This window comes from Mobula hypostoma, chromosome 18, assembly GCF_963921235.1.
Source record: "Mobula hypostoma chromosome 18, sMobHyp1.1, whole genome shotgun sequence".
NCBI classification, from domain to species: Eukaryota; Metazoa; Chordata; class Chondrichthyes; order Myliobatiformes; family Myliobatidae; genus Mobula; species Mobula hypostoma.
In genome coordinates, this window is record NC_086114.1 from 21,292,517 (window position 1) to 21,315,698 (window position 23,182).

Here is a 23,182-nt window from a genome sequence, read left to right on the forward strand (position 1 = left end):
GAGAAGACAGGAGGGGGAGGGATGGAGCCAAGAGCTGGACAGGTGATTGGCAAAGGGGATATGGGAGGATCATGGGACAGGAGGCCCAGGGAGAAGGAAAAAGTGGGAAGGAGGGAAACCCAGAGGATGGGCAAGGGGTATAGTCAGAGGGACAGAGGGAGAAAAAGGAGAGTGAGAGAAAGAATGTGTGTATATAAATAACGGATGGGGTACGAGGGGGAGGTGGGGCATTAGCGGAAGTTAGAGAAGTCGATGTTCATGCCATCAGGTTGGAGGCTACCCAGACGGAATATAAGGTGTTGTTCCTCCAACCTGAGTGTGGCTTCATCTTTACAGTAGAGGAGGCCGTGGATAGACATGTCAGAATGGGAATGGGATGTGGAATTAAAATGTGTGGCCATTGGGAGATCCTGCTTTCTCTGGCGGAGAGAGCGTTTTAAAGCTAAGTAAGATCATTTTGCTTGGAATGGAAATGATTTAGGAGACATTTTATTTTAAAAGATGTTCAAAATTATGTGAAGAAACTATTTCCAACCTGGCTTGGTAACGAAAATTTAATAATTGGTACGAAAAGATTTTCTTCTGCATACCACATTATCAAAAAGGATAAATGTATAAAAAAGAAACATTTCCAAGGCTCTGAGATAAGAGGAGAATAGAAATGATATTAAGTCATGGGTTGAACAGTTTTGCAATAATTCACCTATTTCGAAATCCACAACTTTCTTTCAAATTTCACCCACATTTTGCAGCTCTTCCTCTGTAATCTACTGCCACTCCATAGCTAACCCTGTTCCCTCCTTTCCTTTGTGTTCCATCCCCCCACCCCACCATTCCTTTGTTGACATCAGATCCTCACGTCGTCACAATCATGAAGTCTGGGATACACTTACCTTTCCCTTCACTGATTGCACCAACATAAGAAATAAGAATAAGAAGTGTAAAATAATATAAGTATTTCTGTTGCATTCCCCTACAAAGACATAATTTTTATTACCTACCTAACTCGATGGCATAATTAACAGCTCCAATTGAGTGGATTTGTTCCTGATCATGGGCACTGCCGATGCAGAGTTTGCACATTCTTTTGTGACATTATGAAATTATATGCATGTGACAGAGGGAAACGAGAGAGGGAATAGGACTGTAGGTGCTGCCTGTCTAGAAGCTAGCCTAGAGTTGAATGGCCTCCTGTACCATTAAAAGTACAAGATATTAGACAACAAATTTTGCAACAGTTTGTTATAATTCCAAATATTCCACATAAATACCACATAGCTCTGGTTCATTTGTAGCACACATTTCCTTTACCTGCAAGCTTGCAATGTAAAATAAAAAAAACACTGCAGACGCTGAAAATCTAAAACAAAAATGAAAATTACTGGAACACTCAGTATGTCAGGCTGTATCTGTAGAGAGAGACACAGCATCAATGTTTCAGACTCCTCGTCAGAACTTAGAAGGAGTCAATAGAAGCTTGTAAGCCTGCAGTGGTAGATGGACATGAGAGGGTGAAAACTGCAAGGAGAGAGGGGGAAGGGGTTTGTCAAACAGCTTTACAAACCTTTTTACTGTTTCTCTCCCCACAGATGAACCTTGACCTACTGAGTATTTCCAGCATTCTCCACTTTTGTTTCTCATCATTCACCTTATATCATCAGTCAATAGTAAATGATTCCATTTCAATTCGTAACTGTTTTTGTACAGTAATTGGGGCGTAGAAAGAACCCTGACAGTTGTGACACACTGTGTACTGTGAATTCTATGCACTCATCATTTTAAACACTAAATACTGTCTAGTTATACAAGACAAACAGAAGGGCTTTGTGTCGGCCTTGGAGTTGTTTAATCCCTTACTTATTCAAACTTTAGATGAAGTGAAAAAAACAAATTGCTATGAGGTCCTTTTGACATTGTTAGTGATAAGAAATTACTCATAGGGCACAAAACTGTAAGGAAGTAGCTCTGTAATTAACTTTAAAAATGTATCATCAAAGTCTATTTATAGTAATCCTCAATTTCTCATGGTAATCATTATCATAAATTAGTTTAGGAGTACTTAAAATAGAGAGACTTCATTAGCATAAGTAAAATGTTTTAATGAATCAGATTAACAATGAACAGGATTAACTGAAACTTTCTTTCAAAATGCTTCAACAGGGATTACTTCTGTTGATGTGAAGATTTATTTTACATGAGCCCTGAGGTTTTTTTGGAATAGTTGATACAGGCTATCAAAAATGGGAGGGGGATCTCCAAAACTGAAAAGAATTTTCCACAAAGAAAGGCTTAAAATTATTTTTTGTAATCAAAATTAGGTTTAAATGAACTCAAATCCTTTGAATCTTAGGGTGAGCCCTTTAAAGCAGAAACACTGGTTGAATGCCAGAGATTGTCATTTATAATCAGGAATACACCACAATAATTACTTGTTCCTTCATTTGTCTGGAGCTCCAGTGGACACAAGCATTCTTGATTATATCTCCCTTTATAAAGGTCTTTAATGTGGAAAATAGTCTGATGTAATGCAGTTGTTCTTTGTGATTGCCTCATTAGTACATGAACTGTATAAACTATCACTCATGGTGCAAAGAAACAGCATCTGTGCACCATTCAATCCCAATAGCTGATTATCTGCAAGATTTCAAGACTGCTAGTGCCTTTGCATCCATTCTTTGATTAGATGATGTGCTAAAGCCTGGGGCGGTGGGATCCAGAACGCAATCTCACCCATTTCTTTCTTGCTTGGTACCTGCTTCCGCTTTAAAGGTTCCTCTATCTCTGAAGCATCGAACCAGCGGGCATCCTCAAGCTCAGAGTGGTTGAGCTCAATCTGAAGCCATAACAAAATGCTTGTCAATACTTAGAAATTACAGTGGCAGTAGCAACAAATAACTTTTGTCAAATACAACTTGTCTTGAGTTAATAAGATACAGGAAAATTTATAAACACAAGAGATTTTGCAAATGCTGGAAATCTAGAGCAACACACACAAAATGCTGAAGGAACTTAGCTAGTCAGGCAGCATCTATGAAGTATAACAGCCAACATCTTGGGCCAAAACCCTTCATCGGCATTTTGTGTGCATTTCACAAGAAAATTTATAGTGTATGACGGACTGTAGTTAGTTGATATGTAGCTGTGCGACTTGGCCATATTAATCACTAATGACTGAGTTACAAAACGGTAGTTATGACTGTTAAAAGAGGGGAAAACATTTCTCTTTAAAGGTTAATTATACCATATTTGTCCTATCTGTAAAGAACGAATTGCCAGACAGTTTTCTATACAAGTCTCTCTAATTAATCATCATCATATATGGAAGAGCTTGTAAATAAAATCTCAGTGCAGGATTTATAGAATATTAGATAATGCAAGAGAAATGTGAATGGTAGCTGTTAATAAAAGTTTGGCCCTGCCAGAAATGCACACACTGAGAGAACAAATATAAAGGAGACTGAATACACTGGAAAAAATCTTTTTCTCTCTCTTGTGGCTTTCCTGTCAATGCCAAGTGTTAATCACATTAATCACAAAGGCCAACTTTTCAACATAAATTCTATGTTTGATTGGCAGTCTTTGCAGCTCAGAATGCTCATTTGAGTTTGGAAAATGTAGAACGTATATGGTAGAACGAGGTTTATTCCACACACAGTCCAGGTTATGCATAAACAGTGTCACACAGCATGGAGGCAAAACCCCCTGGGTTGCTCCAACTATTAATCACTAATCCCATTTTATTGTCCATTACCCAATTTATACAATGCCTGCCAAAAGTGAAGATTACTCACTCCTCACATTAAAAAAAAAAGAATAATTGACAGGAAAAATGCCAGGAATGAGCTGCCACCACAAGTGGTGCATCTGAGCTCAATTTCAACTATTAAGAGAAGTTTGAATAGATACATGGATGGTAAGGGTATGGATGGTTATGGTCCCAGTGCAGGTCGATGGGAGTAGGCATTTTAAATGATTTGGCTTGGACTAGATGGGCTGAAGGGCCTGTTCCTGTACTGTACTTTTCTATGACTGTCACTCTTGAAGCAGAAAGCAGTGCCTTTAAATCCCATGCTAGAGAATTAAGCAAAATTACTAGGTTGTCCACTGCTGTCACAGAATTTCTGTCATTCAGAAATCAGGTCCTGTCCATACTCCCAAATTAACAAGATTTCATGGCACTAGTTTGAAAAAGAGGGTTTTTATTGACCACAAGAGATTCTACAGATGCTGGAAATCCAGAGCAACACACACACACACACACACACACATAAAATGATGGAGGAACTCAGTAAGTCAGGCAGCATCTAGGATGTCCTAGTCTAATATGCATCCATCCACTAGCATCATTAAAATAAATTGCAAAAAAGGTTATAGAATGGCCTGCAATTCACTGTTCTATCTGCTTGTTGGATTTTTCTAAACTTCAAAATTTATTACACATTATTAGTACTTCAATGATTATGAAGTACTTAGTAATTTCAGAGTTCATTGAAAGGCATTATAAACATGGAAGTGTTTCCATTCTCTTATAAAGAATTGTGAAATACATTGAGAATTTGAAGATTTGACGTAAGTGATGGCAATGACAGAACTCAGTAGCAAGACCTCTTGACTAAAAATGCAAAATGGATCAGAGTTTCAAAGCAATGTGCTGTGTATTGGATCCATCCAAAACATCCTCATGTGGTAAGTTCTTTCTAGCTTGGTTTCTTGCAATAGGAATATAATGGAGTCACAACCTTTGCCACAAACAGAAGAGTACATAGCATCAACTGGGCATTTCTTGTTATCTTCTTGGGGCTAGTTACAAAGGTCAGGTCACTCGCCTGAGTGCTACTGGTACCACGTAACCCAGTACTACCTGTCGCATGGTCGGGTGGTCGGTAACTAAACCGGCTCCCCCACCAGGCTTGCCTGGTGAGGAGGGTGGCTAGACACCCTGCAGGATAAAAAACAAGACCTGTCAAAGGACAGATGAACCCTCTCGTAAGGTCAACGGCCATCTGGCAAACACGTGCCGTGAAGTGCGGAAAGGGCATCCCTTGCATCGAAGCTTGCTCTGGCCAATCACTGCAACAGAACTTTCCCCAGCCATCTTGGACCCCACCATGCAGCTGGATCCGGGAGGGGATGTCGAGAGGGTGGGTCTGGACCTGTGCAACCCCCTACTCACCTAAAATCCATTCACGCACACAGTGTTCCTTTCTGAGGAGTAGGGTCAACACCACTAACTGACTGAAAGGAACCATCATCATCCTATGGGATGGATGGATGGATGGATGGATGGAGGGGGAGGGAGAGAGGGAGAGAGAGATATAGTTACAAAGCACCACAGGCAAAGCCATGTTGGAAGCTGTCTTATTCTGCAGACTAAACAGGGAAAGTTGAAATGACTTGAAACAACTTACAAAGTAAACCATAACAGTACACATTTCCACATTTTTGTTGTGGTCATTTTTTTGGTCTCCCTCTCCTTGTAGATTTCAAAGTTATCAGGGTGCTAAATTTCAGAAGCATGGTCCTTATTTTTTGGCTCTCCAAAACTTATCTTACCTTGTTCTGCTTTGGCTGCACCATTGCATGGCACCCAATCATCAGAGAACTACTGGGAAAGGGCCAGTGTTGGGATGCAGAATACGACAGTGAGGACACATCCAAACCGACTTCTTCCGCCACTTCTCGATGCACAGCCTCTTCCACTGTCTCTCCTGGGAGAGGCAAAAGAAACGAGAAATAGAAAGAAGAAATTTGCTGCAAGTCAGTTTGAAAGAGCGAGAAACCAATCAATGGTTAATGGTGACTGTGGGATTGCCCATCAGTTGGCTGGGTTATTTCTGCACAGGATGAAAATGGACTTTGACTTGTCTCAATTACACTTTGCTTACAGAACTACTAGGGCTACTGGATTGCACTTGGTGTGCTATGCACAACTATAGTTTTATATAAATGAGAAGATATAGAGACACTAAAAAATGTACAAAAACATTCAGAAGGATATCACCAGAAATGAAAAGATATACATGTTGGGATAGGCTAAATAGGCTAGGTTTTTCACCCAAAAATGTTTAGAATATAGAAGCAAGTAACACAGTAGACAGTTTGAGCTGAATGGCAGTAAATATAAAATTGATACAGGATACAGATCTGTGCCCATAGTTCACCAGTTCAAATGTGCTGTCAGTAAAGTTAAATAAAGGCAAGACATTGCCACACTAGGATGCAGTCATCATGGATGTCTATTGCTGGTATAGTAATCTGTTATTAGAAATACTTCAAAACAATATATTTCGCAGCAAAAGCTAAATTCTGTCTATAATCTTGCACTGCATGTAATCTGTTACTGTAAGAAGATTTGATTACCAATGTTGCAGAATCCAGCCAGTGCACTATACATTCCAGGAGGAAATCCCTTCTGACGTGCCAGCAGGCAATGTGTTCCATTGGATACCAACATGATAACCACAGGAGACATCTGTTAATGAAGAATTGCAGGAAGAACTTAGCATTTAAAAATAGTTTAAAACATTTGCAATGCATATTTAAAGTAGTGGATGTGCTTCTGCTAACCTGAGTTACTCTGATTCCTGGAGATATTTGCCATTAACTGCTATAAAATGGTTCAATATGATGGGAGCCCAATTGATTAAAGAATAACGCTGGGAAGTGATAGAATATCACACTGGTAGAGATGGTGATACTATTTTGTGGGTGAGATTTTTACAGCAGAGTGGGAAGAATTTATAGTCTGAGTCCTCAGCTTTGGCACTCAAAATATACAATTCCATTTCTCAGTGTTTACACCCTTCATCTTCAAGAGCAATGTGTTATGACTAATGAATTTAAACAAGATGTATCCACACCTATTCCTGAAACTTTTATGAAAACCCCTGTTTGCACTTCTTATCTATTTATTTTGCTCTCTCCATTTCATCTTGGATCTTCTTCCATGCCCAAGGGTTGTATTACAAATGCCATTAGTGCAGAGCCTGGGAAATAAAATTAGTATAGAGGAAATGAGTATAGAGTGACAGCAAATAGACATAGTGGGTAGAAGCACAGTCAAATCTCTACTATTCGGAGTAATGAAAGAGAATATCTCCACAGATACTGGATAATGTAAAACATATTAAAATACATTTAAATGCACCAACATGTTGCACTGTGTCATTCAACAATTGTTTTACAGTGCTATGTTTCTCCAGCTTCCTACTTGCAAATTCCTAGACTGCCTACAGGAGCTTATAGACGTATTTACAGTATCCTCTTGGATCAGTTGTTTGAAACATTCTGTCGGGCCCCATGAGAATTTTATGTATTTCAATGCGATCACTTAAATTCAATACAGTACATCCAGTCTGCTTAACGTAGCCTCATGTAACAGAAAGGTAAATCACATCCCAGGAATCAGGCTGCTGAATCTCAATCAAAGAATATCTTTCTTTCGGTAGGTAGACCTTACAAAAGGAACATCATATAAAGCGAGCTGAGTGCATATCAGAATCATCCACAACGACTACCTGTGGATAATAGATTACTTCATCTGTGCCACAGACACGTTTACTGCCGGATATATTTTTCTGCGTTGGTTGTCCAGTTCTACCACAGTAGAGATGTGTGCTGTGCCAACGGAGAAGGGCCTGAGCCTAAAATACATCACATTTTTGTGACTCACATTCCCATAGATAGTCTGACCTGAAATATAAGCTCAGTGAAAATTCAGAATACAAATCTGAGGAGATTGATCATAAATTTAAACTCATAGAAACAGAGCAATCTTTTGTCACAAATACAAGAGTCTGCAGCTGCTGGATATCTAGAGTAAGACACACAAAATGCTGGAGGAATTCAGCAAGTTAGACAGCATCTATTGCAGGGGCGCTAAAGCAGGAGTCCACGGACCCCCTCTGTTAATGTTACAGGTCCACGGCATTAAAAAGGTTGGGGACCACTGATCTATGGAGAGTAATAAAGAGTTGGTGTTTCAGGCCAAGATGCTTTTTTATCACTATCTAATTGCAGTGGCCAGCACTGTAAACCAAGGAAAGATATACAGTACAACAGAATTTCCCAGAATTCTGCAAGTAAATCTCAAGGTTATATACTTTATACAACACTTTCAGTACGCTGGATGAACTCAGCAGGTCGGGTAGCATCAGTCAGAAACATTGAGTCGACGTTTCGGGCCGGAACCCTTCATCAGGACTGAAGAATGAAAGATGGGGAAGGATTTGAAGAATGCTTGTAGCTTCAGTTGAAGGACCAGTAATTTGAAAGACAAAGGGGTGGGGGAGGGGAAGCATTGACGTCGTAGCCCTTGAAAACAATGGGTAGTAGAAGAAGGAGGCAGAACCATGAGGGAGCTGGGGGAGGGGGTAGAGTGAAATAGGGATAGAGGAAGGGAGGGCGAGGGGATTACCGGAAGTTGAAGAATTCTATGTTCATACCAAGGGGCTGGAGACTACCTAGACGGTATATGAGGTGTTGCTCCTCCAACCTGAGTGTAGCCTCATCATGGCAGTAGAGGAGGCCATGTATGGAGATATCTGAATGGGAATGGGAAACAGAGTTGAAGTGGGTGGCTACCAGGAGATCCTGTCTGTTGTGGCGGACGGAGTGGAGGTGCTCGACAAAGCGGTCCCCCAATCTGCGTCGGGTTTCACCGATGTAGAGGAGGCCGCACCGGGAGCACCGGATGCAATAGATGACCCCAACAGACTCACAAGTGAAGTGTTGTCTCACCTGGAAGGACTGTTTAGGGCCCTGAATGGTGGCAAGAGAGGAGGTGTAGGGACAGGTGTAGCACTTACACTTACAGGGATAAGTGCCAGGTGGGAGATCAGTGGGGATGGACGTGCGGATAAGGGAGTCGCAGAGGGACCGATCCCTGCGGAAAGCGGAGAGGGGTGGAGAGGGAAAGATGTGCTTAGTGGTGGGGTCCTGTTGAAGGTGGCAGAAGTAGCGGAGGATAATATGCTGGATCCGGAGGCTGGTGGGGTGGTAGGTAAGGACAAGGAGAACTCTGTCCCTGTTGTGGTTGCGGGAGGATGGGGTGAGGGCCGAAGTGCGGGAAATGGAGGAGATACAGGTGAGGGCATCATTGATGACGGTAGAAGGGAAACCACGATCCTTAAAGAAAGAGGACATTTGAGACGCCCTGGAACGGAAAGCCTCATCCACGGAGCAGATGCGGCGGAGATGGAGGAAATGGGAATAGAGAATGGCATTTTTGCATGTGGCAGGGTAGGAAGAGGTATAGTCGAGATAGTTATGAGAGTCAGTGGGCTTGTAGAAGATGTCAGTGGAAAGTCTGTCTCCAGAGATGGAGACCGAGACATCGAGAAAGGGGAGAGAAGTGTCCGAGATAGAGGAAGTGATATATTGAATTTGAGGGCTGGGTGGAAGTTTGAAGTAAAGTCGATGAAATTGACAAGCTCAGCATGAGTGCAGGAAGCAGCACCAATGTAGTCTTCAATGTACCGAAGGAAAAGTTGGGGAGCAGTACCAGAATAGGTTTGGAGCACAGACTGTTCCACATAACCAACGAGAGGCAGGGCGTAGCTGGGTCCCATGGGAGTTCCCATAGCTACACCCTTAGTCTGAAGGAAGTGGGAAGAGCAAAAAGAGAAGTTATTCAGTGTGAGAACCAGTTCCGCCAACTGGAGGAGGGTAGTGGTGGGGGGGGAACTGGTGAGGTCTGTTATCCAGGAAGTAGCGGACGGCTTTGAGGCCTTCTGGATGGGGAATGGAGGTGTATAAGGATTGGACATCCATAGTAAAAATGTAGTGGTTGGGACCGGGGAATTGGAAGTTATTGAAGAGGTGGAGGGCATGGGATGTATCCTGGATGTAGGTGGGGAGAGACTAAACTATGGGTGACAAAATGGAGTCCAGGTAGGCAGATACAAGTTCGGTGGGACAGGAGCAGGCAGAAACTATGGGTCTACCGGAACAGTTAGGCTTGTGTATCTTTGGGAGGAGGTAAAACCAAGCGGTATGGGGTGTGGGAAAAATGAGATTAGCGGCTGAGGATGGAAGGTCTCTGGAGTTGATAAGGGCGGTGATGGTGCGGGAGATAATGGTTTGATGTTTTTTGGTGGGGTCCTGTTCCAGTGGTAAGTAAGAGGAGGTGTCAGCTGCCGTTTTGCCTCAGTGAGGTAGAGGTCCATCCGTCAGACTACTATGGCACCACCTTTATCAGCAGGTTTGATAGTGAGGTTGGGATTAGTGCGGAGAGAGTGAAGGGCAGTGCATTCAGAGGGAGTGAGGTTGGAACAGGAGAGAGGAGTGGTGAAGTTGAGACGGTTGATGTCTCGCCGACAGTTGGAGATGAAGAGATCGAGTGCTTCATTCTATTACACACTCACACGTCTATTATGGGAACTCGCATGGGACCCAGCTACGCCTGCCTCTTTGTTGGTTATGTGGAACAGTCTGTGCTCCAAACCTATTCTGGTACTGCTCCCCAACTTTTCCTTCGGTACATTGAAGACTACATTGGTGCTGCTTCCTGCACCCATGCTGAGCTCGTCAATTTCATCGACTTTACTTCAAACTTCCACCCAGCCCTCAAATTCAATATATCACTTCCTCTATCTCGGACACTTCTCTCCCCTTTCTCGATGTCTCGGTCTCCATCTCTGGAGACAGACTTTCCACTGACATCTTCTACAAGCCCACTGACTCTCATAACTATCTCGACTATACCTCTTCCCACCCCGCCACATGCAAAAATGCCATTCCCTATTCCCAGTTCCTCCGTCTCCATCACATCTGCTCCGAGGATGAGGCTTTCCGTTCCAGGACATCTCAAATGTCCTCTTTCTTCAAGGATCATGGTTTCCCTTCTACCGTCATCAAGGATGCCCTCACCCGCATCGCCTCCATTTCCTGCACTTCGGCCCTCACCCCATCCTCCCGCAACCACAACAGGGACAGAGTTCCCCTTGTCCTTACCTACCACCCCACTAGCCTCCGGATCCAGCATATTATCCTCCACTACTTCCGCCACCTTCAACAGGACCCCACCACTAAGCACATCTTTCCCTCTCCACCCCTCTCCGCTTTCCACAGGGATCGGTCCCTCTGCGACTCCCTTATCCACACGTCCATCCCCACTGATCTCCCACCCGGCATTTATCCCTGTAAGTGTAAGTGCTACACCTGTCCCTACACCTCATCTCTTGCAACCATTCAGGGCCCCAAACAGTCCTTCCAGGTGAGACAACACTTCACTTGTGAGTCTGTTGGGGTCATCTATTGCATCCGGTGCTCCCGGTGCGGCCTCCTCTACATCGGTGAAACCCGACGCAGATTGGGGGACCGCTTCGTCGAGCACCTCCACTCCGTCCGCCACAACAGACAGGATCTCCCGGTGCCATCCACTTCAACTCTGTTTTCCAGTCCCATTCAGATATCTCCATACATGGCCTCCTCTACTGCCATGATGAGGCTACACTCAGGTTGGAGGAGCAACACCTCATATACCGTCTAGGTAGTCTCCAGCCCCTTGGTATGAACATAGAATTCTCCAACTTCCAGTAATTCCCTCCCCCTCCCTTCCCCTATCCCTATGTCACTCTTCCCCTCCCCCAGCTGCCTATCACCTCCCTCATGGTTCCGCCTCCTTCTTCTACTACCCATTGTTTTCAAGGGCTACGACGTCAATGCTTCCCCTCCCCCACCCCTTTGTCTTTCAAATTACTGGTCCTTCAACTGAAGCTACAAGCATTCTTCAAATCCTTCCCCATCTTTCATTCTTCAGACCTGACGAAGGGTTCCGGCCCAAAACTTCAACTCATCGTTTCTAACTGATGCTGCCCGACCTGCTGAGTTCATCCAGCGTACTGAAAGTGTTGCTTTGATCACAGCATCTGCAGTTTATTTTGTGTATATAATTTATACATTATTTGATAATAAATGTACTTGACTTGAATTAAAAATAAACTTCTGGCCAGAAGTCAATTCATTTCATTATTATGTTCAATATCATTGATTTATAATTTTTTAATATTGTCAATGTAAGTTATTTATATTTTTATGTTAGGGGTAAAAAGATAAATTGCTAAATGCAATTAGCAGTTGTATTAAAAATACTTCATTAAATAAACTGACTTGTTAAGTTACCATGAATCAATATGGGATACGTATGTGGCTCAGTAAAAGAACTCCTGCTTCTGAACCAGAATACAATAGACAATAGACAATAGGTGCAGGAGTAGGCCATTCGGCCCTTCGAGCCAGCACCGCCATTCACTGTGATCATGGCTGATCATCCACAATCAGTATCCAGTTCCTGCCTTATCCTCATAACCTTTGATTCCACTATTTTTAAGAGCTCTATCCATCTCTTTTTTGAAAGCATCCAGAGACTTGGCCTCCACAGCCTTCTGGGGCAGTGCATTCCATATATCCAACACTCTCTGGGTGAAAAAGTTTTTCCTCAACTCCGTTCTAAATGGCCTACCCCTAATTCTTAAACTGTGGCCTCTGGTTCTGGACTACGCATCAGCGGGAACATGCTTCCTGCCTGCAGCATGTCCAATCCCTTAATAATCTTATATGCTTCAATAAGATCCCCTCTCAGCCTTCTAAATTCCAGAGTATACAAGCCCAGTCGCTCCAATCTTTCTACATATGACAGTCCCGCCATCCCGGGAATTAACCTTGTGAACCTACACTGCACTCCCTCAATAGCAAGAATGTCCTTCCTCAAATTTGGAGACCAAAACTGCACACAGTACTCCAGGTGTGGTCTCACCAGGGCCCTGTACAGCTGCAGAAAGACCTCTTTGCTCTTATACTCAATTCCCCTTGTTATGAAGGCCAGCATGCCATTAGCTTTCTTCACTGCCTGCTGTGACAATAGACCTGGTTTGCACTAACATACCCGGTGCCTATAAAGTAGTCCCTCGACTCCATGTTGGACTCTTAGATCACTTATCTGTAATGTTAATTCCAGCATTAGGATATATTAAAACAAGAGCTGTCAAAATGCGAAACAGTTTCTTCCCCCAGGCCATTAGGCTACTGAACTCTCAGCCACATCGTGTTCACTGATTAATCTGTTCCGTACCTTCCAATATTCAATATGAATGTACTTCAGTTCGTTATTTATGTGTCATTCATCTGTAGATTTTATTCTTACCTTCATAAGTTATCATGTGTTATGTGTACTACTGTGCTTTACATTCTGGTTCAAAGAAACATTGTCTTATTTCTATATATATTATAATGTGGCCAAGTGGTTAAGGCATTGGACTAGTGAATTGAAGGTCATGAGTTCGAGCCCCAGCCGAGGCAGCGTGTTGTGTCCTTGAGCAAGGCACTTAACCACATAGTGCTCTGCGACGACACTGGTGCCAAGCTGTATTGGCCCTTGCCCTTCCCTTGGACAACATCGATGTCATGGAGAGGGGAGACTTGCAGCATGGGCAACTGCCTGTCTTCCATACAACCTTGCCCAGGCCTGCGCCTTGGAGAGTAAAGACTTTCCAGGTGCAGATCCATGGTCTTGCAAGACTAACGGATGCCTTATTATTATTATTATTATATAGTTTCATATGTTATATACATGTATGTAGTAACTTCACTTGAACTTGAACGTGCAAGAAAAGCCCACTTTAGAACGTCCAAGACCAGGGCCTAGCCTGAAATTAAAACTGCAATATTCTGCAGATGCAGTAACATAAAGTTCTGAAAGCAATCTATGAGAGGCATAAGAACCAGAGAAAATTAAAATGTATTACCTACATAACAGCCCTCCTCACCCCACATTAATACACACAGTGTGTAGGTGCATTTACCTCCTCTCCCTCCAGCCCACCATCATACCCTCTCGTTTCAGCCACACATCAGAAACATCTAGATCTGACACTTGCATGGAAGCAATATTTATCTTCAAAATTTGCCAAAACCTTTGTCTTACCTGGGATAGCAGAGTTGAATCCTTTCCTTCCACAAGGAAGAAGGCTTTCCGAAATTCTACAAACCTTCCCTTTAGTAGCATTTCTGCTCCAGCCTTTTCAGTTTGTCCTTAATTTAAAAGCACAAATTGAAACATGGTCTGATTATAAGATATCAGGAGAATGCTATTTGGCTCCTTGTTCCTACTCCACCACTCAACAATCATTATAACTTTCCTGCACTAAGCCCATATCCCTTGATTCCAAAATGTGTCAACCTCTGCCTTGAATATACTCCGTGAACAAGCCTGCACAGCCCTTCCTAGGACATTTCTTCCACTGTCAGTCCTGAATGACTATGCCTCACTTTGAGACTGTGACCCCTGATACACCAGTCAGCAGAAATCCCATCTGTACATCAGCCCTATCAAATCTCATGAGAATTTTGTACTTTTCAATTAAATCACCGCTCATTTTTTCTAAATTCTAGAGTATTTGGCCTCGTCTGCATAATACTTTCTGATAAGACAAAACTGCCATTCCAGAAATAAATATGGTGAACCTTTATTGCACTCCCTCTCTGATAATCATATCCTTCTTCCAATAGGAAAACCAGACCAGTGCATGACATTCCTGGTGCAGTCTCATCAGAGACCTATATAATTGCAATTAGTTATATTTACCACTATACTTAAATCTTAATGCAATAAATCTTAATACTGTTTGCTTTCCAAACGCTTGCTGTGCCTGCATATTAACTTTCCATGATTCACATACAAAGACTCTCTCCACCCCCACACAAATCTGCCAAAAAATGAACAACTATCAATTCCTGAATACAAGAGATTCTGCAGATGCTGGAAATCCAGAGCAACACATATGAAACACAAGAGGTCAGGGGGCATCTATGGAAATGAATAAACAGTCAACGTTTCAGGCCGAGACCCTTCTTGAGGACTACTCTGCTTTTCTCTTTAAAAAAGCCAAACGTCAATGATGACTATAATTTTTTCACATTATATTCCATCTACTCATCCTCACCCACTCATTTAGCCTGTACACATTCCCAAACCTCTCTCAATTCACAACTCAAATAAAATAAGATAGCATTTAGGTTCTTGATTAGTAAGAGCATCAAAGGTTACGGGGAGAAGAAAGAAGAATGGGATTGAGAGGTACAGTATAATCAATCAGCCATGATCCAATGGCAGAGCAGACTCAATGGGACAAATGGCCTAATTCTACTCCAACGTCTTACTGTCTTAGAACCTTAAATTGCTACAGCACCTATAATAACCTAGAAATGAGATCACATCCCACCACAGAATCAAAAAATAATACAACACAAATCCTCTGTCACCTATCAGAAATACCTGATCAGTCACATTCCAGCTCTTTCTCCAAAGTACTGTCATTTATAGCGAGAGAATTCGAGTACAGGAGCAGGGAGGTACCACTGCAGTTGTACAAGGCCTTGGTGAGACCACACCTGGAGTATTGTGTGCAGTTTTGGTTCCCTAATTTGAGGAAAGACATCCTTGCCATAGAGGGAGTACAAAGAAGGTTCACCAGATTGATTCCTGGGATGGCAGGACTTTCATATGAAGAAAGACTGGATGAACTGGGCTTGTACTCGTTGGAATTTAGAAGATTGAGGGGGGATCTGATTGAAACGTATAAAATCCTAAAGGGATTGGACAGGCTAGATGCAGGAAGATTGTTCCCGATGTTGGGGAAGTCCAGAACGAGGGGCCACAGTTTGAGGATAGAGGGGAAGCCTTTTAGGACCGAGATTAGGAAAAACTTCTTCACACAGAGAGTGGTGAATCTGTGGAATTCTCTGCCACAGGAAACAGTTGAGGCCAGTTCATTGGCTATATTTAAGAGGGAGTTAGATATGGCCCTTGTGGCTATGGGGGTCAGTGGGTATGGAGGGAAGGCTGGGGCGGGGTTCTGAGTTGGATGATCAGCCATGATCATAATAAATGGCGGTGCAGGCTTGAAGGGCCGAATGGCCTACTCCTGCACCTATTTTCTATGTTTCTATGTTTCTATTGGTTCTAAGCATTTATCCGATTCCTATTTGAAAATTATGATTGCATACGCTTCTACTACCTGTTCAAGTAATATGTGTACTTAAATGGAGACACGGCAAGGTTGCAGGCATCTAGAAGAAGACACAATTCCAGGTTAACACTATTCCCCAACCATCATCATAAATACAGATGAGCTTTTCTTTATCATTAAGCTGCTATGGGTGCTTGTAGGCTGCCAGGTTTCATGGAACATTACAGCACAGAAACAGCCCCTTCAGCCCATCTAGCCTGTGCCAAACTATTACTTTGCCTAGTCCTTTTGACCTGCATCTGGACCATGACCTCCAAACCCCTCCCAACCATGTACTTACATAATCTTCCCTTAAATGCTGAAATCAAACCCGCATCCACCACTTCTGCTAGCAGCTTGTTCCCCCTCATGTTCCCTTTCGAAATTTCACCTTCCTCCCTTAACCAATGACCTCCAGTTCTAATCTCACCCAATATTGTTTATAACACTGAATACAGAGGGGAGATAACTTATAGGCTATATCATGCTTTGTAATGTCCTGAGACATTAGATGTAAGAACGCAAATATAAAAAAAGTTTGAAGTAAACAAACTGATTAATACCATCTCATTTCAGGGAAAGTATATTGTAAAAATTATCATGATTTATACAGGGAAGTCCATAAAATGTATTTCACAAAATAAATGTTTAGATACATTAAACTGTGATTAACAGTCTAGCAAAGGCATACAAAATATTACTTCTGGTAACACACAAACTGCTGGAGGAACTCAGCGGGCCTGGCAGCATCTATGGAAAAATAAACGGGCAACATTTCAGACCAAAACCTTTAGGCAGGACTGGAGAAAAAAAGCTGAAGATAAGATTTGTAAGGTAGAGGGAGAGGAGAGAGAAATGTCAGACAACAGGTGAAAATTGGAGGGGGAGGGATGAAGCAAAGAGCTAGAAAGTTGATAGGTGAAAGAGACAGATGGCCATGGAAGGAAGAAGGGGGTGGGGGGAGGAGCACCAGAGAGAGGTGATGGGTGGGCAAGGAAATAACATGACAGAGGGACAAGAGGATGGGAAATGGTGAAGTGGGGAGGGGGTGGAGGCATTACTGGAAGTTTGAGAAATCGCTGTTCATACCATCAGGGTGGAGGCTACCCAAACAAAATATAAGGTGTTGTTCCTCCAACCTAAGTGTGGCTTTATCCCAACAGTGGAGGGGGCCATGGATGGACATATAAGAATGCGAGTGGGAAGTGGAATTAAAATGGCTGGCCACTGGGAGATCCCACTTATTTTGGCGGGCAGAGCATAGATGCTCGGTGAAGCAGTCTCGCAGTCTACATCGGGTCCCACCATATACAAGAGGCCACACCGGGAGCACCCACCACAGTATATGACCCCAACAGACTCTCAGATGAAGTGTCGCCTCACCTGTTTGGGCCCCTGAATGGTAGTGAGGGAGGAGGTGTAGGGGCAGATGAAGCACTTGTTCCGCTTGCAAGGATAAGTGCCAGGAGGGAGATCAGCGGGGAGGGACGAATGGATAAGAGAGTCACGTAGGGAGCGACCTCTGCAGAAAGCAAAAAGTGGGGGTGGGGAGAGAAAGATGATTTTGGTTGTGGGATCCAGCTGGAGGTGGCAGAAGTTTCAGAGAAATATGTGCTGGACGCGGAGGCTGGTGGGGTGGTAGGTGAGAACAAGAGGAACCCTATCCCTGGTAGCGTGGCAGGAGGATGGGGTAAGAGCAGATGTATGTGAAATGGAAGAGATGTGGTTGAGGGCAGTGTTGATGGTGGAGGAACGGAAGCTCCTTTCTTTGAAAAAGAAGGACCTCTCCTTTGGTCTAGAATGAAAAGCTTCATACTGAGAGTAGATGCGGTGGAGACAGAGGAATTGAGAGAAGGGAATGGCGTAATTACAAGTAGCAGGGTGGGATGAGGTATAATCCAGGTATACAAGTAGCGGGGTGGGACGGGGTATAGTCCAGGTATACAAGTAGCGGGGTGGGACGGGGTATAGTCCAGGTACTTTTGGTAAGATAGTTTCATTAATTTAGATACAGAGCTTAATACCAATCTCACCTAAATCTAGTGCAAACTGTGGCACAAAACTTTCTGTACAACCAGTTAGAACTGATTCCTCCATCCATTTTTCTGTCTGGCCCAGCTTCTTAAGAATTCCATTCAGCTCTGGAACAAAAACTTAAAACATCAATTTCTTTTCTATGCTCACATAGACAAGTTTTCAGAATTCTGCAATTGCAATTAAATAACATTCTGAAAGCAAATATGACAGGCGTAACAATACAGAAAATTAAAATACGTTCTTCACCCCACATTAATACATACTGTGAGCAAATGCACTTACAGTACCTCCTCTCCCTTCAGCTACACATCAGAATCGTTTATATCTGACACTTACATGCAAACAATAAATGTTGCTTTGTCATTAATATTTGCCAAAGCTTTGCATGTTTCCAATAGTGGAAGAGTGTTGATCCAGAGGGCACAGCCTCACAATAGAAGGATGTCTCCTTAGAATAAAGATGAGGAAAAATTCTTTAGCCAGAATGTGGTAATTTGGTGTAATTCATTGTCACACACAGCTGTGGAGGACAAGGCACTAAGTATATTTAAAGTGGAGATTAATATGTTCTTGATCTGTAAGGGCATCAAAGGTTACGGAGTTGAGAGGGATAATAAATCAGCCATGACCAAATGGTGCAGCAGACTCAATGGGCCGATTAGCCTAATTCTGCCCCAATGTCTTCCGGTCTTATGGTCCTATACTGGGACTGGTATGTGGATAAGTCACAGGAAAGTCACATCATCATTGAAAAGCAAACCGGGGTTTTTCTTCTCCTATGTTCCTGTGTTACAAAGTGCAAAGGGTTGTTAGTTAGTGAGTATCCTGTCATAATGGTCACTATGACATAAGATGTTCATACAGCACATTACAGTTTACAATAATTTGTGCATGACCTTTTGACTACTCTGCCATTGACCTACACCACCATTGACCTACACCACTACTAAATGGACACGAGAACTGTTTGGAAGTACTTCTTTAAAGTAATTACAGTCAATGAAATAAATTGTACATCCACAAAAGAAGACAATATTACAATTAGTGTCAGAGTAGGACTTGGAAGGAAGGCTTCCTCTTCAGAACATGATAAAACGATAATTTTTTGAAAAGTTTCGATTTAAAGAGATGTGACTGATTTCTTACGTTGAACTCATTCTTTCAGAGACCCTGGCTAATCTACTTCCAGTTTCTAAAAAGGTAATAGAAGATTAACAAAGCCCCTAAGTGGCTACTTTTTCTCCAGTATTTCTACCTGAGGCTGTAACAAATGGTGCTATATACTTGTTCTCAATCCTCTGCAAAAGAGGTGAGAGACCATGAAAGAGCAGGAAAGTTCCAGAGCTCAGGGCCTTCCGGCAGGCTTCATCATCCTCCTTCAGGTCACATAGGTAGCTGCAATATAATTAAAATAAAAGGAAGATTAGTTTTAGAGAAAGGTTATTTTTCTTATAAATGTGATCTACATAATTTCCTCCATGTTCAGTGATATGAATTAGAAAATATACAGTCCATCAGATTCTTAATAGACCCCAAAGCTCTCTGTTGTACTGTATAACAATCATTTTTAGAACACAGAACAGTACAGCACAGTACAGGCCCTTTGGCTCACAATGTTAGCTGGCCTTTTAACATCCTCCAAGATTAATCCCAACTTCCCCTCCTTCATATCTCTCAATTTTTCTATCATCCATAAGGCTATCTAAGTTTCTTAAATGCCCCTAATGTATCTGCCTCTACCACCACCTTGGAAGTGTGTTGCTGTGGGGAAAAAAACTCTGAATTCACCCTATATAGTGCCTATAAAAAGTATCCACCCCCCTTAGAAGTTACCATGTTCAATTGTTTTACAACATTGAATCACAGTGGATTTAATTTGGCATTTTTGACACTGATCAACAGAAAAGAATCTTCTGTGTGAAAGTGAAAACAGATCTCTAAAAAGTCATCTAAATTAATTACAAATATAAAACACAAAATAATTGATTGCAAACACGAGGAATTCTGCAGATGCTGGAAATTCAAGCAACACACATCAAAGTTGCTGGTGAACGCAGCAGGTCAGGCAGCATCTCTAGGAAGAGGTACAGTCGACGTTTCGGGCCGAGACCCTTCGTCAGTAGTCCTGATGAAGGATCTCGGCCTGAAACGTTGACTGTACCTCTTCCTAGAGATGCTGCCAGGCCTGCTGCGTACACCAGCAACTTTGATGATAATTAATTGCATGTGTTCATCCCCCTTTAATATGACACAACAAATCATCACTGGCGCAGCAAATTAGTTTTAGAAGCCACATTCACTTTAACATGAAAGAGTCTTTCTCTGTTGATTAATGTCAAAAACACTCACATTAAATCCACTATGATTCAATGTTGTAAAACATTAAAATATGAAAACTTCCAAAGGGGGGACACTGTACTTTCTGCCAATCACATTAACATTATGCCTTTTGTATTAACCATTTCTGCCCTGAAAGTTTTCTTTTTTTTTAATTTTATTTTTATTTGGATAAGGAATTCACAAATATCATGTACTTTTTTCACACATATAACCTTTTCCATTTTTTTATATGTATAAAACTATAATTATTTATACATTCTTAAGTACACATTGAGATGATATAAAAGCAAAATAGACACTTAAATAGATAATTATGTACTGTGGTAATTCTAATCTATTAGGCTAAGTAATGGTATTAGTTGTTAAGAAAAATGGTAATAATAGTTTCCATATAACTCTTCTGGACCATTTCCACTGGTCCAAAATGTTGTATATAAGCCTATGTAACAACCATTGTAGGTGTTTATATCCTAATTTGTTCGCCCTGAAAGTTTTCATGGTTTGTATGGTTAAGGCATGACTTATTAGAAGTTTTCAAGATATTAAGGATAACTGGAGACATTATTTAGTTTCTGGAGAATCTAGGAGTAAAAATTTGAACCAGGTCTTTTGGAGTTGAATGTAGAGAATGTGCCTATACAGCCAAGGTGACAGATAATCAGAACAATGCTCCCCAAGTAGGGAGGGAGGACATTCTGTGTTTGTGAAAGGTGCCATAGAAATGAAAATATTCTTTTCTCCTTACTCAAGTAATCAGGAAGATATAAAAGAAGTGACAGATACAGGTTTTTTTTCCAGCTTACATTGAATCGGCTGTGTAATATACTTGTGATAAATATTGTAAACTCAGGAAAATAGTTTAGCAATTTTGTCCTCAACAATTCTTCAAGATAAACAATTTGCAGTGAAGCAACAGATCAGTCCAATTATATTTCATCTGGCAACAACAGTTAAATTTTTAGAATGATTGCGATTAAATTTGTTTTCTTCAGAAGACTTTAAATGTCTCGTCTGAAACTGTATGGAAATCAGTAACAATTTATAGTAAGAAGAGATTTTTCCTTCTTTGCTCATGGCAATGTAGGAAGCCAACCGGAACAACAGATCTATACTGACTTCCAGGAGAATGATATTCTTGCAATTTATCAGACCATAAGACATAAAATAATCTGGCATTCAGCCCTTTGATCATGCTCTTCCATTCTATCATAGCTGATTTATTTTCCCTCTCATTCCCATTCTTCTGTCTTCTCCCCATAACCTTTGACACCCTTAATAATGAAGAACCTATCAACCTCTGCTTTAAATATACCCAATAACTTAGCCTCCACAATAGTCTATGGCAATGAATCCCACAGATTAACCTCTGGCTAGAGAAATTCCTCTTCATCTCTTTTCTAAAGAGACATCATTCGAAAACGAGGCTGTGCCCTCTGGTTCTAGACTGTCCCACTATTGGAAACATCCTTTCTACGCCCACTCTATCTAGGCCTTTCAAAGTTCTACAAGTTCTTATTCAGTATGTTCTTTTACACATATCCATCAACTTCTCTTTGATTTTTTCGCCATCCACCTACACTAAAGTTAATCTACAGTAGTTTATTAACCTTCTGGTATGTCTTTGAATTGAGGGAGGAAAACAGAACACTCAGCGGAAATCCATGAGGTCATAGAGACAACACGCAAACTCCACACTTTCATGACACAAATTAAAACTTGGCCTGGGAAATAGAGAGAGATTTTCAAGTGTGCAAATGGAAATCCCTTGAAATTGGCAATTATATTCTTGATCCCATAGTTTTAGCAGTTCTAATTTGATATGGGAATCCATATAAAATATGGGACACCACCCCTGTTCATCACTGACCCCTCTCAAACACGAAGAGGACAAAAGAATAGAACACCTAATATAAGTGATTAGACACACAACACAAAACTCACCGGATCCGACTAACATAATTTGAAGCCATTCTGTAGGATAACTGAGAGGCTGGTTTGATGAAATTCCTCAAAAAGAGATGCATCACTGCTTGTTTTCAAGTCCAGCTTGTAGTATCTAACTAACTGTGTCGACCTCTGGTCACCTCAAGAGCAAGGTAATCTGACAGGAAAGAGAAACCAGTTATACCCCAAGTACAACCAAACCTGCACACATTAAATAAGAGAACACAGTAAAGCAGGGTGAGGGAATTACGAGATAAAATCTCACCCCCCTTTGGTGGCTCAGTTCAGAACAAGAACTCCAAAATGAAGTTAATCACTAAGTTTCCAATGTGCGCACCAACACCCATGTCTTAATGAAACTATGTTGGTACAAATTTAAAACCAAATAATGAATATAGTTCTGGAATGTAAATTCTGCAAATCCATAAGCAACACTAAAAGAGTATCTTCACCAGACAGGCAGAAGTAGTTCAAGCATTTGGCTCATTGCCACAATCTTAAAAGGTAATAAATACAGGTCTTGCCACAAACACCTACATGGTTTAAACGCAAAAATAAAACACTTTGGATTTCTTGGATACTTGCTGACATACACTAAGCAAATCAGAACCTTTGAATGCATGGTAGCATAGCGGTTAGCTCAACGCTATCATAGCGCCAGGGATCTGCATTCAATTCTGCCAATGTCTGTAAGGAGTTCATACCTTTCCCTGTGGCCGCATGGGTCTCCTCCAGATGCTCTGGTTTCCTCTCACATTCCAAAGATGTATGGGTTAGTAGGTTAATTGCTCAGTGGGTGTATTGGGGGTAGTGCTGACCTGTTACTGTGCTTTATCGCTAAATAAAAAAGATAA

At 41.8% G+C, this 23,182-nt stretch overlaps 1 protein-coding gene across 7 annotated transcripts in view; it reads right to left on the bottom strand.

The window, feature by feature from the left end:
• Window positions 1–645: 645 nt before the first annotated feature.
• The window catches only part of nudt13 (nudix (nucleoside diphosphate linked moiety X)-type motif 13), a 30,168-nt gene continuing 7,631 nt past the window's right edge, over window positions 646–23,182 (bottom strand). For 6 of the 7 annotated variants that reach the window (XM_063070546.1, XM_063070543.1, XM_063070542.1 and 3 more), the window contains exons 3-11: window positions 23,033–23,165; window positions 22,326–22,485; window positions 19,300–19,439; window positions 18,041–18,148; window positions 13,925–14,031; window positions 7,518–7,643; window positions 6,361–6,472; window positions 5,554–5,708; window positions 646–2,833 (exon numbers count right to left, since the gene is read on the bottom strand). In XM_063070546.1, coding sequence (XP_062926616.1) covers window positions 2,654–2,833; window positions 5,554–5,708; window positions 6,361–6,472; window positions 7,518–7,643; window positions 13,925–14,031; window positions 18,041–18,148; window positions 19,300–19,439; window positions 22,326–22,408 — 1,011 coding nt within the window. In that variant the 5' untranslated portion in view covers window positions 22,409–22,485; window positions 23,033–23,165 and the 3' untranslated portion in view covers window positions 646–2,653. The remainder of the gene's footprint in view (window positions 2,834–5,553; window positions 5,709–6,360; window positions 6,473–7,517; window positions 7,644–13,924; window positions 14,032–18,040; window positions 18,149–19,299; window positions 19,440–22,325; window positions 22,486–23,032; window positions 23,166–23,182) is intronic. The other variant, XM_063070548.1, reaches the window with a different exon arrangement.